Here is a 15,378-nt window from a genome sequence, read left to right on the forward strand (position 1 = left end):
AGTACAAATAATTTGTTATAAATTTATTGGTCTCAGAAAGTTCATTTTTACGAAAAGTTAGGTACAATTGGTAAGTAAAATAGAAAATCATAATCTCTGTGAAAGATAACATTTCTAATAAACCAGAAAGACAAATCTGTTGAAAAATATGGGTGTTTGTTTGCAAGATGAATACTAAATTAGTTACGTTACTAGAACGGAAGCGAGCAACAAGAAAGGCAATTTGAAAATGTATTTAAGAACCTTATATATATATATATATATATATATATATATCAAGAATTCTCCAGTGTCTTTGGAAGAGGAAAAGATAATTCGTAATTAGATTTCCAAAATGAAAAACTAGAGAATGTGGTTAAATCAACAAGTACGCGATCAAATGTGTCAGGTGAATGTGCAACAGCTGGCGTCGAATTTTCTGACTTTAGAACACAACTAGGATCATAGTCAACAGGATGTGGTATATGTGTAGTCCGGTACTTACAAAGAGGTGGAAAGTGAAGGTCCACTAAATCGCCCAACTCATGATAACTTGTACTTCTTAGGGACTGATACTCATTACGAACTTCTCCTCGTGGGTTAATTGTGAATATTCGGCAAAGCTCGATCCCAGCTTTCTGATACGCGAAAACATCATTAACCTTGTTACCGAATCCCGCATACAGTGGAGAGGAACCCTTCGGAAAAAGACAACATACATCTTGAAGGCATTTCGTTTTAAACACTTCTGGTTTATTAATAATGACTTCCTGGTGGAAGGCATGGAGAAGAGAATTCGGAGACAATAGTATTGGTCCATCTGGCAACCTGGACGCTGAATCCTGAACGACTTGTCTTAAATAGCTCCTAGTTATACCTGCTTGTCCGAGAGCTCGGGCTGAAAGATAGAGAAACTGATAGCCGTTATTTTGAACTCGATTGTACAGTCGAGCAACTCCAGAGTGTGTCCAATCACGACCCACCATAGGAAGCAAGTGTCCAAGTAAATCACTACGTGTAATGGTCCCATCAACGTCAGAAACAACTATTTTGTCATACCAATGCCAATAATAAATAGAAGCTGAACACGTGCAAGTCCCTTGATACTTTGTGGTGATACGAAACTCAATATCATTTCGTCCAGGTTTGAGATTCAATCTGGCTACTTCACTTGAAGAAAGTCTGTTAATTTTATTAACTCTGTGCGTGGTGTGTACCTAGAAGTATTAGTTAACTTTAAAGACAAAATTACCTGAGGTGGTTGTGAACTGGAACTGGAATCAAGCCGTTTTTCTTCAGCATTATCAACTTCTTTAGCGGGGATTACGGAGTTTGTAGCAGCAGTTCGTGTTTGACTTGCACCCCAACTGAACCAAGAGGTACGTCGAGACTGCTTTTTGGGTAAGTACTGGTTCTCTAGCTTTTGCAAAGTCAGATAAGGTAGTTGTGTTTGAAAGGCGAGTAAACTGACAATAGAAGGAGCAGCTACTTGCCAATTGCAATAACGCCCATTGAAGTAAACAACAAGATTGGGATTAGATAAAATAGCGTTGGGGTCACGTATAAATTCTTCATAAGAAACTATGTGCTCTACAAACTTCCCCTCAGAACAAGGATTATCTGAAGACAAACCACCACATAACGAGAGTCTTAAACTCAAATCATGGGCATAGACGGGTGACATGCTTCTTGGAGAGTGTTCGTTGTCGGAACGATAACCGTAGTCAACACAGTTGCTGTCACTAGTGTTGTATGATCCTTGACATTGAGGTGGAAAAATTCCGTGAGATGGGGGATAGATATACACCTCTTTAATATTTTGATCGACTTCCGCTGTAACTAGTTCTTCCAGGTACACTTCCTTTTCATGTGTAAAGCTTTTTAGATGAGGCTCCCGTACTACATCACTTTTCGTAACATCTTTAACGACACGTGAACTGCTATCACGTGGGTGATATTTCGTCAGATTCCAATCGTAACTATAATTGCTTACAGTATCTTTTAAGCTTTCGTCCAACTGGCTGTCAGAAGCAAATTTATCACCAACAGAATTCCAACACTTTCGGGAGTCTCTAACCCTATCAATTGAGGCTTCACAATCGGACGAAACTTCATAACTTGTCCCACATAACTCATCTATATCTTCTTTTATTAAGTTAGATTCCGTACCCGGTTCACTCATTGCTGAGTCCCGTCGAACCTTTCGTGAGTGACGCCGCACGGAAAGCTCGGACCATGAGTCATCATATGTAAATTCTGGACAGTCATCAGGATCTGTCGTTAAAAATTCATCTGTTGCTGAACTAGAACAGTCTACAAAGTATGCATCACCAGCACTTCCTAAAGACATCTGTAAAAAGTCGACAAATTCACCATTGACGTAGACTTCAACAGTCTTATCAGTGGGAGAGAAGGCTGTAAGTTTTCCGAACCGAACGTGAAACGGTCCACAGGTAAAAGATCCATCTTTATGTTGAACGACAATCACATCAATAGCTCCAGTTAGCGTCGCAGGGTTTATATCATTGTAAGCTCCTTTAATTCCTGACAGCAAACGCCCTAGAGATTTCCTTAATATAGATTACAGTGAAGAATAATTAGAACTGTTAGCATACCACGACATTGTTTACTCCAAATATACTGTCGGTTGCTTTTATTGGACCAACGAATTTTTTACTCAATATCAAAGCGTTTCTAGTGCTACATTAAAAAATGTTGCGGAACGCTGAAGTTAAAAGCACAACAAAAACAATCCGATTGAAAGTAACATTTGATCACAAACTGACCATATAGGTTGGTAGATACGTAATTAGCGCAATAACAATTACACATTAAACAAAGCGCCTGTTGCAACTCATCACTATTGAGCGATCCGAATAGAGCTATTCCTGTGGACGCATGGTTTCACTTTTAAAAATTTTTGCGATTGCTTACACTTGGTTCACTTATATCCTGGTCCATCTTTTTTTAACCTGTGTCTTTGTACTTTATAACGCAAAAGAGATCAGTCTTCAGCAATAGGCATAGGTCTATCGACCTATATTAATCCTTGCAGTTTGTAACACTGTGGAGGTTCAATCTCGTTTTTAATTTATCACCAGAAGGTGGTGATATTACGTGTTTCGGTAGAGAATTCTAGTAATTCACTACTCGGTGCGAGAAATGAAACTCCAGACGTAGATGATCTGATCTTAGTTTTTCGGACTTTCCCTAAATGTCTTCTCAAATGGTTCAAATGGTTGAGAACGGAATAGAAGCTTTCGCTTAACGGGCTTCTGTGTCTAGTAGCAGTGGATCATCAATACCTCCACGCAAGAACCTAGGTATATTAACGATAACAGAGGAAAAGAAGAATTTGGCAAATCAAAATAATATGTTATCCTTAGTCCTTAAGAATAAGTCACGTTTCCTCTTAAAGGACTCATGGGAAGTCGCTTGGACTAGCTCAGTCGGCAGCGAATTCCAGCAATGATCAGTCCCAAAAGGAAGGAAAAGATAAGACGTTAATACCAAGGTCATCGTTCAGTATATGATAAGCCAATATTAGATCACCTCGTATTCTACGATAAGATGACGGAAATAAGTTGAGGTGTCTCAGTCTGTCTTCATAAGATAGGCCAGATAGGCCTTTTACCATTCTAGTCCCTCGTCGCTGGACTCATTCTAGCATATCCACCTCATACTTGAAACAAGGACTCGCTGCTGGAATCCCATATTCCAAATGTGTGGTCTCACGAAATTCGGGTGTATTATTCTATTATCAGAAGGGGTTTTGTGGAGATTTAGTATTTTCATAGTAGTGGTCTAGCTTCAATCGACTCACGCTTGCAGCTATATTAATCTAAACATTTTTTCGTCCAAATACTGGAAAGACCCACGAATAGCTCGTAATACCTTTGTAGGGCCAGTGAAATGTCACTGAGTCCTAGCCATATCATCTGTCGATCGTATGCGATGGGTTGGCGCATGCGGTGGTGGTCTTGCTATCTTCTAGGTACTCATTCTTACCAATATATTTCCATAACAACGTGCTTTGGGTTACAGATCTTCAAAGCATCCATGGTAATCCACGTAAGGTGTTGACCGTGAGGTTTGATCTCGACGTTAGCTGTTGGTCACACCATTTCCGTCGAACTTGAGTAGGCCCCCAATCATTCGACAGAGATCATTAACACTGATGATATACACCCTAAAGCTTTTGGTAGTAACGGCCACACAGTTACGCGTAGTCTTGAGGTCGCTGCTTATTATAACTCCTGTGGAGGTGGGCATAACAAACTTATTTTACAAATAATATCAAAAACTTTATTGCTATTTTTGAGCAAATATAATTTTTAGTCCACCGGACTCCTAAACCTTTATAGTCCATTATTTGGGGTAACACAAATCCACGTATTGTATAGTGATATAAATCATCTTAGTTATGTGATTTCATCACCACACTCTTGTTAGAATTTACTTCTGGCTACCATCTGTTCATCCATGCCACAAATTAGTTGAGATCATCCTGTAATATTATTCTATCCGACATGCTATGGATGGGTCTCCAAATCTTTATGCCATCGAAGGAGTGTTAAACGAATGATTTTGCTACAGTTGACAATTTATTTACATAAAGTAAAAAGAGAAGAGGACCAAGAATAGTACTGTGGGGAACTCCACTTTTACGAGTTTCTACGCTAAGCGAGCTCTATTTACCCCTACTTTCTGTCTCCTATCATTGAAAAGGTCCTCTATCCAATCTATGACCTTATAACAAATTCCAAAACATTCCAGTTTTTATTTAAGACCCGAATAATATGACCTTATCGAAGGCCTTACTTAAATCTATGAAAGCTGCATTCATAGGAATATTTCAATCTTTTGCTGTAGCCTAGTCTTCTCTTGCAATTATCATAATTGTCAAGCAGACAGGCCTTTCCGAAAACCATGTTGTTCTCCGGATAGAAGATTATGTCTTTCCACATAGTTTATGACAGCCATCCGAATAATCTCCATTAGTTTGACAATTACATCGGTTGGACTAACGGGTCGGTAGTTACTAAGTTTCCGCTTCCCTCCTTATACACCGGACTAATTACTCCGTCTTTCCAGTCTCTTGGTAGTTTGGACTGCCGCAGAGACATATCAAGCAGTAATTAGAAATTAGATCCGACATGGCATTCGTAGTCCTAGGATGAACATCGTCTGGACCACTAAACTTGTCAGGCTTGAGATGCTGAAATAGTCTTAAGAGAGTAACTTTCTGAACAACTACAGGATCCATCAACAAGCCGCTCCAAATCACAATTAATCGTTGATCTTTCCTCATTATTGATAGATAGCACTTTACTGAAATATTCCTATACAGCTTCAGCTTGTTCATTATAATCTCTTGCCAATATTAACGGATTTTTTCGTACCAAACAAAAATGACGTAGATATAAATAGCTCATATTTCCGGTTGAGTGTATTGTATACAGAAGGCTCAAAGTCTGAATTCGTCCTGTTCCATTAAGCTCTTTTGAGTGTCTAGGTTTCTCATGAATAACTGGATTGGAAGTATGGACACTACTTCCGGTAGTATGTACCAAGAGTTGATAACCCATTGTGAAAACCTATATATCACTGGCATTTTGTTCAATCTTGGATTTCAAACTTGCATTCTGTGTCCTCTGAGTTGTCCTGATCTAGTAGGAAAATGAAATAGAGGTCAAAAATCACTTTTTTATATTCCACACAAATATACTAGGTCATCTCTTAATCTGTGGAAAGATCGAGTGTAAAGATCTAACTGCTCCAACAGAAGTATGTACACTAAGTTTGGGAATCCTGAAGCTTCTTACTTGGATATTTTCGGTTCTTTTATCAGGATGTTTATACTAACCTCTTGAACAACAGCTTGCAGTCTGAACATAGTCTTTAAGTATGGACTTCATTAACGCTGTTCATACTGTGGTTAACATAATTACATCCAACGCGGTAAATGCGCAGCGCTAGATAAACCCTGAAAACAAATAGTTCTGTAAGTCTTCGACATTGATGTTAACCTCATCATTTGTACTGAGCCCATCTAGCCGAAGGCGCTCGGTCACACATCCATACCAGAACTCGAGCGAGTCAGTAGTGCTACACATTCTTTACAACTATCAGTCAGCTTAAACGAAATGTTCCTCGACATATCGATAAATTTCGAAATATATATCCGAACCTCCTCATCTTTGACTTCCAATTTCACTGGGTTGGTATAATTTGATTATAAAGGTATTGTTGGTTAAGGCATTGTCAAACTTCGAACACCTGTGACATCTTTAGTACTGAGAGCGACGTCGTCTGGTACACTAAACAATAAACCGTGGGTCTATTCCTTGTTGTAACATTATACATCACTCCTTAACTTCTATTTTTACATATTGTAATACTTACTTACTTACGCCTGTTACCCCTCGTCGAGGAGCATAGGCCGCTCACCAGCATTCTCCATCCAACTCTGTCCTGAGCCTTCCTTTCCAGTTCTTTCCAGTTAACATTCATCCTTTTCATATCGGCTTCTATTTCCCGGCGTAGTGTGTTCTTTGGCCTTCCTCTTTTCCGCTTCCCTTCACCATTCCAAGTTACGGATTGAGTCGTGATGCACATTGGTGATTTCCTTAATGTATGTCTGATCCACTTCCAACGTCTTTTCCTAATTTTCTCTTCAGCTGGAAGCTGGTTTGTCATCTCCCATAAAACGCTGTTGCTGATTGTATCCGGCCAATGGATGTTGAGTATTTTGCGTAGACAACTGTTTATAAATACTTGTACCTCCCTGATGATGGTCGTAGTAGTTCTCCACGTTTCAGCTCCGTACAGTAGAACAGACTGTTTTGACGTTCGTATTAAAGATTCTGACCTTGAAATTGGTTGAGAGTTGTTTTGAGTTCCATATGTTCTTCAATTGTAGAAATGCTGCCCTTGCTTTGCCAATCCTCGCCTTTACATCTGCATCCGATCCTCCTTGTTTATCAACGATGCTCCCCAGGTACTTGAATGTTTCCACCTCTTCCAGAGTTTCGCCATCAAGTGTGATTGGGTTGGTGTTTTCCGTGTTGCATTTGAGAATCTTGCTTTTTCCTTTGTGAATGTGGAGGCCTATTGATGCGGAGGCTGCTGCTACATTTGCGGTCTTCATCTGCATTTGTTCGTGTGTATGAGAGAGGAGGGCTAGGTCATCTGCGAAGTCCAAATCATCTAATTGATTCTGAGAAGTCCATTGTATTCCGTGTTTCCCCTCAGATGTCGAATTCTTCATAATCCAGTCAATCACTGGAAGGAAGAGGAATGGGGAGAGTAGACAGCCTTGTCTGACTCCGGTCCTTACTGGAAATGCATCTGTCAGCTGTCCTCCATGCACCACTTTTCCCTTGTAGTCCATCGTATGAGTTTTGGATAATGTTGACAATCTTTTCAGGAACTCCATAGTGTCGAAGAAGTTTCCATAATGTTCTCCTGTCCACACTGTCAAACGCCTTCTCATAGTCAATGAAGTTGATGTATAGTGATGAGTTCCACTCAACTGATTGTTCAACGATGATCCGTAGTGTCGCAATCTGGTCTGTGCACGACCTATCCTTACGGAATCCAGCCTGTTGATCCCTAAGTTCGGCGTCTACTGCGTCTTTCATCCGATTCAGCAGCACTCTGTTGAAAACTTTTCCTGGTACTGATAACAAACTGATGCCTCTGTAGTTCTCACATTTGCTGAGATCTCCTTTCTTTGGTATCTTGATGAGATATCCTTCTTTCCAGTCCATTGGCACTTGTTCCTCTTCCCAAATCTTCTTGAACAGAATGTGAAGCATATTTGCAGTTATTTCAATGTCTGACTTCAGTGCTTCTGCTGGTATATTGTCAGGTCCTGCCGCCTTCCCACTTTTGATTTGTCTGATGGCCATCTTGACTTCTTCGATCGTTGGTGGAGTGACATCTATTGGAAGGTCAGTGTGGGCTGCTTCGATGTTCGGTGGATTCAATGGGGCTGGTCTATTCAGCAGTTCCTCGAAGTATTCTGCCCATCTTTTCCTCTGTTCTTGAATCTCAGTGATTGTCTTTCCTTCTTTGTCCTTGACTGATCTCTCTGGTTTGTTATATCTTCCTGCCAATTTCTTCGTTGTATCATATAGTTGTTTCATATTCCCTTCTCTTGCAGCTTTTTCCGCCGTCGTTGCTAGTTCGTCCATGTATTTCTGCTTGTCGGCTTTAATGCTTTTCTTCACTTCCCTGTTTGTTTCTGCGTAGTCTGCTTGTGCTTTGACTTTCTCTGCTCGTGTTCGGCTGTTGTTAATTGCTAGTTTCTTGTTCTTCCTTTCTTGAATTTTGTCCAGGGTTCTCATAGAGATCCATTCCTTGTGATGATGCTTCTTAGGACCAAGAACCTTCTGACACGTTGAAGTTAGTGCTTCTTTTACCCCTTTCCAGTTGTCCTCCAAAGTAGTTTATTGTTCATTCAGTAGATCCTGTAGAGCTTGGAACCTGTTGTTGAGAGTTATCTTGAATTCGTGGAGCTTGTCAGTATCTCGAAGGAAGGCTGTATTGAACCTTTGTAGTGCTGTTTGTCCAGTTGTTCAGTCTTTCTTTAGCTTCAGTCTCATCTTGGCCACAACCAGGTGGTGATCTGAAGCTATATCAGCTCCTCTCCGGGTTCTCACATCTTCCATTGATCTTCGGAATTTTTTGTTGATACAGATGTGATCTATCTGGTTCTCTGTGGTGTGGTCCGGTGAGATCCATGTAGCTTTGTGTATGCGCTTGTGTGGGAATATTGTGCCGCCTATAACAAATTTGTTGAATGCACATAGGTTTGCTAGTCTCTCCCCATTTTCATTTCTCTCTCCTAATCCATGTCGTCCAATTACATCTTCATATCCTGTGTTGTCCACTCCAACTTTAGCATTTAGATCTCCCATCAGGATGGTGAGGTCCTTTCGTAAGCACTTCTCTATAATTGATTGCAGCCGTTCATAGAACTGATCTTTATCATCGTCGTTGCTATCATTGGTGGATGCATAACATTGGATAACGTTCATTGTGATCCCTTCCTTCTTTGTTCTGAATGATGCTTTGATTATCCTGGGTCCATGAGATTCCCATCTCACAAGTGCATTTCGTGCTTCTTTGGACAGCATTAGAGCAACTCCCTGAGTGTGTGGAGCATTTTCCCCTTCGTGACCGGAGTACAACAGCATCTCTCCTGTACCTAGCCTTTGTTGTCCAGTTTGTGTCCAATGGGTTTCGCTGATTCCGAGTACTGCCAAGTTGTATCTCTTCATTTCCATTGCTATTTGGCTGGTCTTTCCTTTCTCCCACATTGTCCGGACGTTCCATGTACCTATAAAGAGTGTTGCTCTGGTTGTTAGAAGGTGCGTCGGTCTCGTGACTTCCGAAGAATTTCGGCTTTCATCATGAGACTTCATAATTATTCCTTCAACTCCCAGGGCAGAGTTTAAATGGTTTGAATTAGTTTTTCTGGTTAGCATTTTTTTAGCGAGTTAGCTTTTCTACGGGATGAGGTAGCTAACCCCATGCCCAACCCTCCTCCTTTGTGTGGGCTTGGGACCAGCAGTAACTCTAGAAGAGCTACAGGCGGAGTTACATATTGTAATATCGTTTTCATATTTTTGGATATGTTTTATCACATATTTGTATATTTTATCTTCATCATGACGGAACAGACACCTAAGCTATTTAAGATTCAGACTCTTCCACGCCCCACACTTGAACTCACGTCATTCTAGCCCGATAACATCGAGGCCTGGTCCTGCCGTAATGGTTTGACTTCGAGATAATTCCTTAGGCGTCATTCATCGATCGCCTTGATAAATGTTATTGTTTAAATCCCGACGGTGTATAAATTCAGAATGCAACACAAAACGCTGATATTCGTGTTGCGCGGATAACAAAACTACAAGCGCACCAAGGGAATCTGAGCAGAAATGCCAATGAGCGCAAGCAAGCGAATACAGATGTGGATTCAAAGTCCAATGAATTGAAAAGATTTAAGCATATATATGTTTATATATGAAAAAGCGGGCAATTCATCGAGCGATACTTAAGTAACTGACATTTCAGCTAGGTGGATTATTAAGTGCGTAGGCTTTTACATGTGATCGAGCACACATGTTCAGGAGACGGAAATACCAAATCATCTGTTAGTGTAACTCCAGTTTCTGGTTGTAGATTATCCTTAGTCACTGTCAAGCACATAGTCGACACATTCTATCAACGGTAACACGACAAGTACTCTGAACTGTATTAAACGCGAACGAGATTGCTGTGCGTAATCAGCAATGTTTCACATCACATCACGACCACATTACCACATGTATTATCAGAAACGCGCTGACTAACTCCTGAGAAGCTGATATTGATCAGAAACGAATTTAACCATGTGATAGACTTGGGAAGTATCCGGTCATTGAACAGCGCATGGGCATCTACCTTACACATGATCCTTAAAACGGATAGCATTGATGAGTGTCCACCTGGCGATTATCGGCGTCTGAATATAAAAACTATTCTCTAGGCTCTCTATCATCATTCCATTCGGACTCTACGAACTTTTGAACATGCCTTCGGATCTAAGAAATTGTGCACAAACCTTCCAATGATTCACCGATAACGTCTCTACAGATCTCAGCTTCGTTAACACAAACTCTTATCTCCTAAATTGCATAGACCGTTCAATCGATGACCGGGAGCAGTACCCATCAAGAAAAAAATTACTACTTAAATTGTGGCTCGTAACTTCGTCAAAAGATGGGTAGCGATCTTCGGCTGTTCCTCAACTATCACTTAAATGATTGCTGCACATTGAACACTACATAACATGTTGATTTACCTAGATATTTTTGCATTATTGTGTCAAAAATAGTTATCTTTCTAATATACTCATGTATATGTGTATATCTTTTAAACATTTTCCAAAACTTCCAAAAACAATCATCGTGTGAGAATTGTTTTTGCGCTATCTTATGTTACCAATACACATGTGGACTAGTCCACTTTGTTTTTTGCCCGTTTTGTATTCTTGCGCATGTACGGGTGTATTTCAATATGCACTTACAATTCCTCTTTTTCAGAACGGCTGGGGAAATATGAAAAACCGACGAAGAATACGATGAGTTCAAATTTTCATTGAACATTTTTTAAATTGACATACTGTACCACATGGCCCCCTATATCAGAGAAAGATGATAGGATAATGCTGAACATAGCAAGCTACCAGAAGAGTATGCACCAACTACGTTATCGTTGGGTTTAAACTTCAGGCAGTCCATGTCTTGGGGTCATCACTACCCCACTAGGGAGGCAGTGAGTCGTCATTTTGAGATCTAGACACACAATTACCCCAAGATTCTTATAAGAAAGGATCAGAGGTAGTGGTGCTTTTCTTACCCTGTAATCGTTCACATTAGTGTGTTCAACATGCATATAGACACATTTTGGTGAGTTGATAGTGACCGATACCAGTTTGTATCGTCTTAACAGAACGTCAAGTTCGACCTGGAGTGTATATGTATTCACATCCTTCGTCAATTCTCTCCACATTTTGACATCATCATAGTATTGTAGATTTGAAGACTAAGTGATACACAGGAATTCTTCACATGATGTTTAGTAAGTAAAGGATCTATAACATAGTCTCTAAGCACTGGTTTCCACAAGGGACATTCGGAATTCACTCATATTTTCCGTAGACCACCTACCAGAATATCTTTGGCCCACTACAATAGAGACTCGGAAATAACTAGGTTTTCTGGTTTCAGTAAGAGCCTAATATACGAAAACTTATCAGATGCTTCGATTAAATCAACGTAGACTACATTCACAAGGTTTTCATTATTAGACGACTCCATTCCTCTTCCTTCCGCCAACAGGAGATTGGTCGTGCATGAAAGTTCTCGAAGGGGTCATAATTCTACACGTATTTATCCGAGTGCAGTAAAGGTTTATTATTATTGTTACTATTGTTATTATTATTTTAAAATTATTCGTTCATCTCAAAAGTCTATATCCATTACACTATTATGATCATGGTTGAACCCTTTCACTATGTGTTCATTTCTTTACTCTCTCCTTTTTTTTCCTTCTAAATAAATATTATTCTTAAGATTACGAAGCTTTGGATTAAGGCAATAACTTGTGTTACGCTGAATTCAACTTATCAGTCTCTTTTTATCTTCACTATGTATATACACCTCATACACATTGATTATCTTTTGCACTTAATTGAAACTTTCAGAGCATCACCCAAAACTATGACTGTGCTCGCACAAACACTTATTCTAACGTCATATCTTACCGCAATAATAAGTTATTTACTCAATAATTTATTCTGTTTTATTTTATTTTTATTACTCGTTTTTGCTATACATACATAGTTGTTTATTCTTGTTCTGCGTTAAGATATTTACGTCTTCCGCGTCTCCTTTATTTCTATTTCCTTAGTTTCTTCCTTTCCTCCTTCAAAATCAATTCAAAATTCTTGCTAATTACACAGAACCTCATTTATTATTACTATTCTATTATTAATATTTTATCTTCCTTTTCCTTCCTTTCTCAAACATGGCATATGTATTGTTAACATTATTGAAAATTGTGTATTATTGCATTCTTGAAGAAACCCGAAATGGTTTCTTCACAGCACTTATGTACCCATAAGGTGTTTGTGAATAATAATAATAATATACATAAGTTTTCTTTGTTTTACGAGTTCTTGCGTTCTTTACCCACTTTTAACGAACTGATAGCATTTATATGAGGATCACTCATATTAAGTTGCTCAGTTTTATCGACTTTAATTCCCCGAAGAAAATAAACTATGCCAAAAGTACAAAAATTCTTCAAACGGTACCTCTTGTGCTATGTAGTCAAAGTTTTCTCTAGCACAAATCAACATACCCAAAAGCAAAAAGAAAGCTTAATAAATGAGTGAGCAACATTTAACACTACCTAAACGATCCATCGAAGAAAATGCTCACCAATCTTGACTATTTACCAGGGGATATGAATAATTAATGAAACATTGGTGTTGGAAAAGACAATAAGCGTTCAAATTTATAGCCTCGGTTGACCGAAACACAAATGTTCGGCAAGTTTACAACTTTCAGACAAATGAATTGAAAACTCAACTTTTGATATCAGAACACTTTAATCTCATTAGTGCGTTGTGAATTCATCGAAATGTTCTTCATAGAAACCACAATGATAAATCTCATGAAGAGACCTTCGACATTTAGTTTTCCAGCGTTAAAATCCGAAGCGACAAACTGAAGGCAAGATGAAAGCTAGGATTTCAAGGCCGAAATTATAAACACAGGAAGTTCGAGTCTTGAAAGAAACACTTACATGGTATGCCGGTGAAAAGGGTGATATTTACAGTAATAGTCTATAATAAGTTAAATACCTCGAGTTCCAATCGCTATGATTCCGACGCTAGAGAATTACCGAGACGGTATTAATCGGCCGTGCAGATAAAGTAATGGAGTAGACTTGATTCGTCTCTATATTTAATGAATCATATAGTGAAATTGCGTTTGTTTTTCAAAGCGAGAAACCCCAACCATCACGATATGCCGAGTTAGAGAGGACAGTGTTGTGACCGAGACTTGAGATCACATAGATTGGATATCGTGAAGAGTTAACTATGTTAGAGAAGAGTAATAATTCCAGCAACTTAAATAAGCTCGGTAATAACAGTATTACTACTAAAAACTATAATTCTGAGACTGTTGGATTTTAGGTCTATGGTTTCTGTAACCACCGAAGTCCCGATATTTGCTTTGGACACAGAGGAGCATCAAACTAGTCTTTTCGACTAGACCGGATTATGTGCTTTTGTATTACGTACAAAACCTTTTAGTATCACTCATATTAAGTTGCTCAATTTTATCGACTTTAATTCCCCGAAGAAAATAAACGATACCGATAGTACGAAAATACTTCAAACGGTACCTCTTGTGCTATGTGGTCAAAGTTTTCTCTAGCACAAATCAACATACCCAAAAGCAAAAAGAAATGTAAATAAATGTGTGTTCAGCACCTTAAAACCAATAGTAGCATTCCCAAGAAGACGTGAGCTGACATCTATCCGTAAGAGTTCGAGTAACTGCAGTGAAATGTGAATAATCATCCGCCGAACCACGCCATAACCTTGAGCTCAGTCAGACGGGACCCCGTGGTCAATAGCTCGGCATCATGCAACAGAAAAACTTAACAATAAAGGCAAATCATAACCAAGGTCAAATGATCAAGGCTTAGACCAAGATGACTGAGAAATATGAAACATGATCCCAGGAACCCTGAGTGAAAGTTAAAACACAAGACAGGGAGAAAGAATGAAAAACAACACTGATGTCCGACGAAAAACTTTGGTAGGATTTTTAGAACATTCTTTCTGCTATGATCCCTGACTATTGACTTACGTACACCATTAAAGGGATAAAACTGGTACAGTTGTCTCTCACTATGTGGCCGCATTACCTTTATCGCCATACCTAGAAGTTACATTGTTACTCATACCGACCCGCCCTACGCATTAGTTAAGGGGGTTACTTCTCAAGAACCCTCGTGAAACAAATCTAAACTTGCCCACGGAATTATATATTTGATACAGGAGGAAAGGTTTACACTGACCACACCCTAATGATCAAGCCATACGGCTCCGGGTGTACTCTCAGGTTAACCTCCAGACCTCGACACGAGAGCACATTCGCTACTCGTAAAAGTGATTGGCCAATTCTTATGGCAGGCACGCCAACATTTCATAGTCTAAGTAAGCTGTAGCTATTTTTCGTCGTTCCATCCTGCTATATTTCACTAGGACACGAAATTTTACTTGAAGCATCAACGATAGTATATCAGGGTTTAGAGTTGCGGATTATCGTGATACGTCGACGAAAAGTAGATTTTCGCTTAAGTTCTGATGCCTCCGGGGATTTCGTCTCTCAAAGACCTAACGCCTAGATGCGTCTCTAAATCTGAATAAAAACTTTTGCGATCCTTACCACTGAGACCAACTTAATGTGACGAATAGTCAAAGCCAAAATGATGTGTTGACTGGCAATCCTTAAGACTGTCCAACTCGTACTCTCGTAGTCACGTATGTATCAGTGTCCATGTCCGAGAGTACCCAGCGAGAACAGTCGGAGTTAATGCACTTGAAGTTCCGACCAGCAACTGAATGACGTACAACAAGCACAAATACCACAGTAACATAGATATTTTGTGTGAAATAAACTCTAATACTGATCAGGTTAAAATGAACAGTCATATGGTAAAAGTACCATATGACCTAGAGGAATTAATCTTGTTGTGGACTACCATATGTGCCCAGTGATTTGTTCTTCTGTATTAAGAAGAATAAGGTATAAATCTGGTCAA

The 15,378-nt window shown here is 39.4% G+C and overlaps 1 protein-coding gene across 2 annotated transcripts; it reads right to left on the reverse strand.

The window, feature by feature from the left end:
* Positions 1–9: 9 nt before the first annotated feature.
* Smp_147940.1 (putative lipin) lies at positions 10–2,798 on the reverse strand (the record flags this gene model as incomplete). Of its 2 annotated transcripts, XM_018794664.1 has the most annotated exons (3): positions 2,595–2,632; positions 1,232–2,549; positions 276–1,196 (listed from the first exon to the last, which is right to left on the reverse strand). In XM_018794664.1, the coding sequence occupies exons 1-3, from the start codon at positions 2,600–2,602 to the stop codon at positions 276–278; spliced, it is 2,247 nt and encodes a 748-aa protein (XP_018649055.1). In that variant the 5' UTR covers positions 2,603–2,632. The 2 variants fall into 2 exon arrangements, with proteins under 2 accessions (XP_018649054.1, XP_018649055.1); XM_018794666.1 differs by having other exon boundaries at positions 10–1,196; positions 1,232–2,798.
* Between the last annotated feature and the right edge of the window lie 12,580 nt (positions 2,799–15,378).

The sequence above is a fragment of the Schistosoma mansoni genome, chromosome 1 (genome assembly GCF_000237925.1).
Source record: "Schistosoma mansoni strain Puerto Rico chromosome 1, complete genome".
Lineage (NCBI taxonomy): Eukaryota > Metazoa > Platyhelminthes > Trematoda > Strigeidida > Schistosomatidae > Schistosoma > Schistosoma mansoni.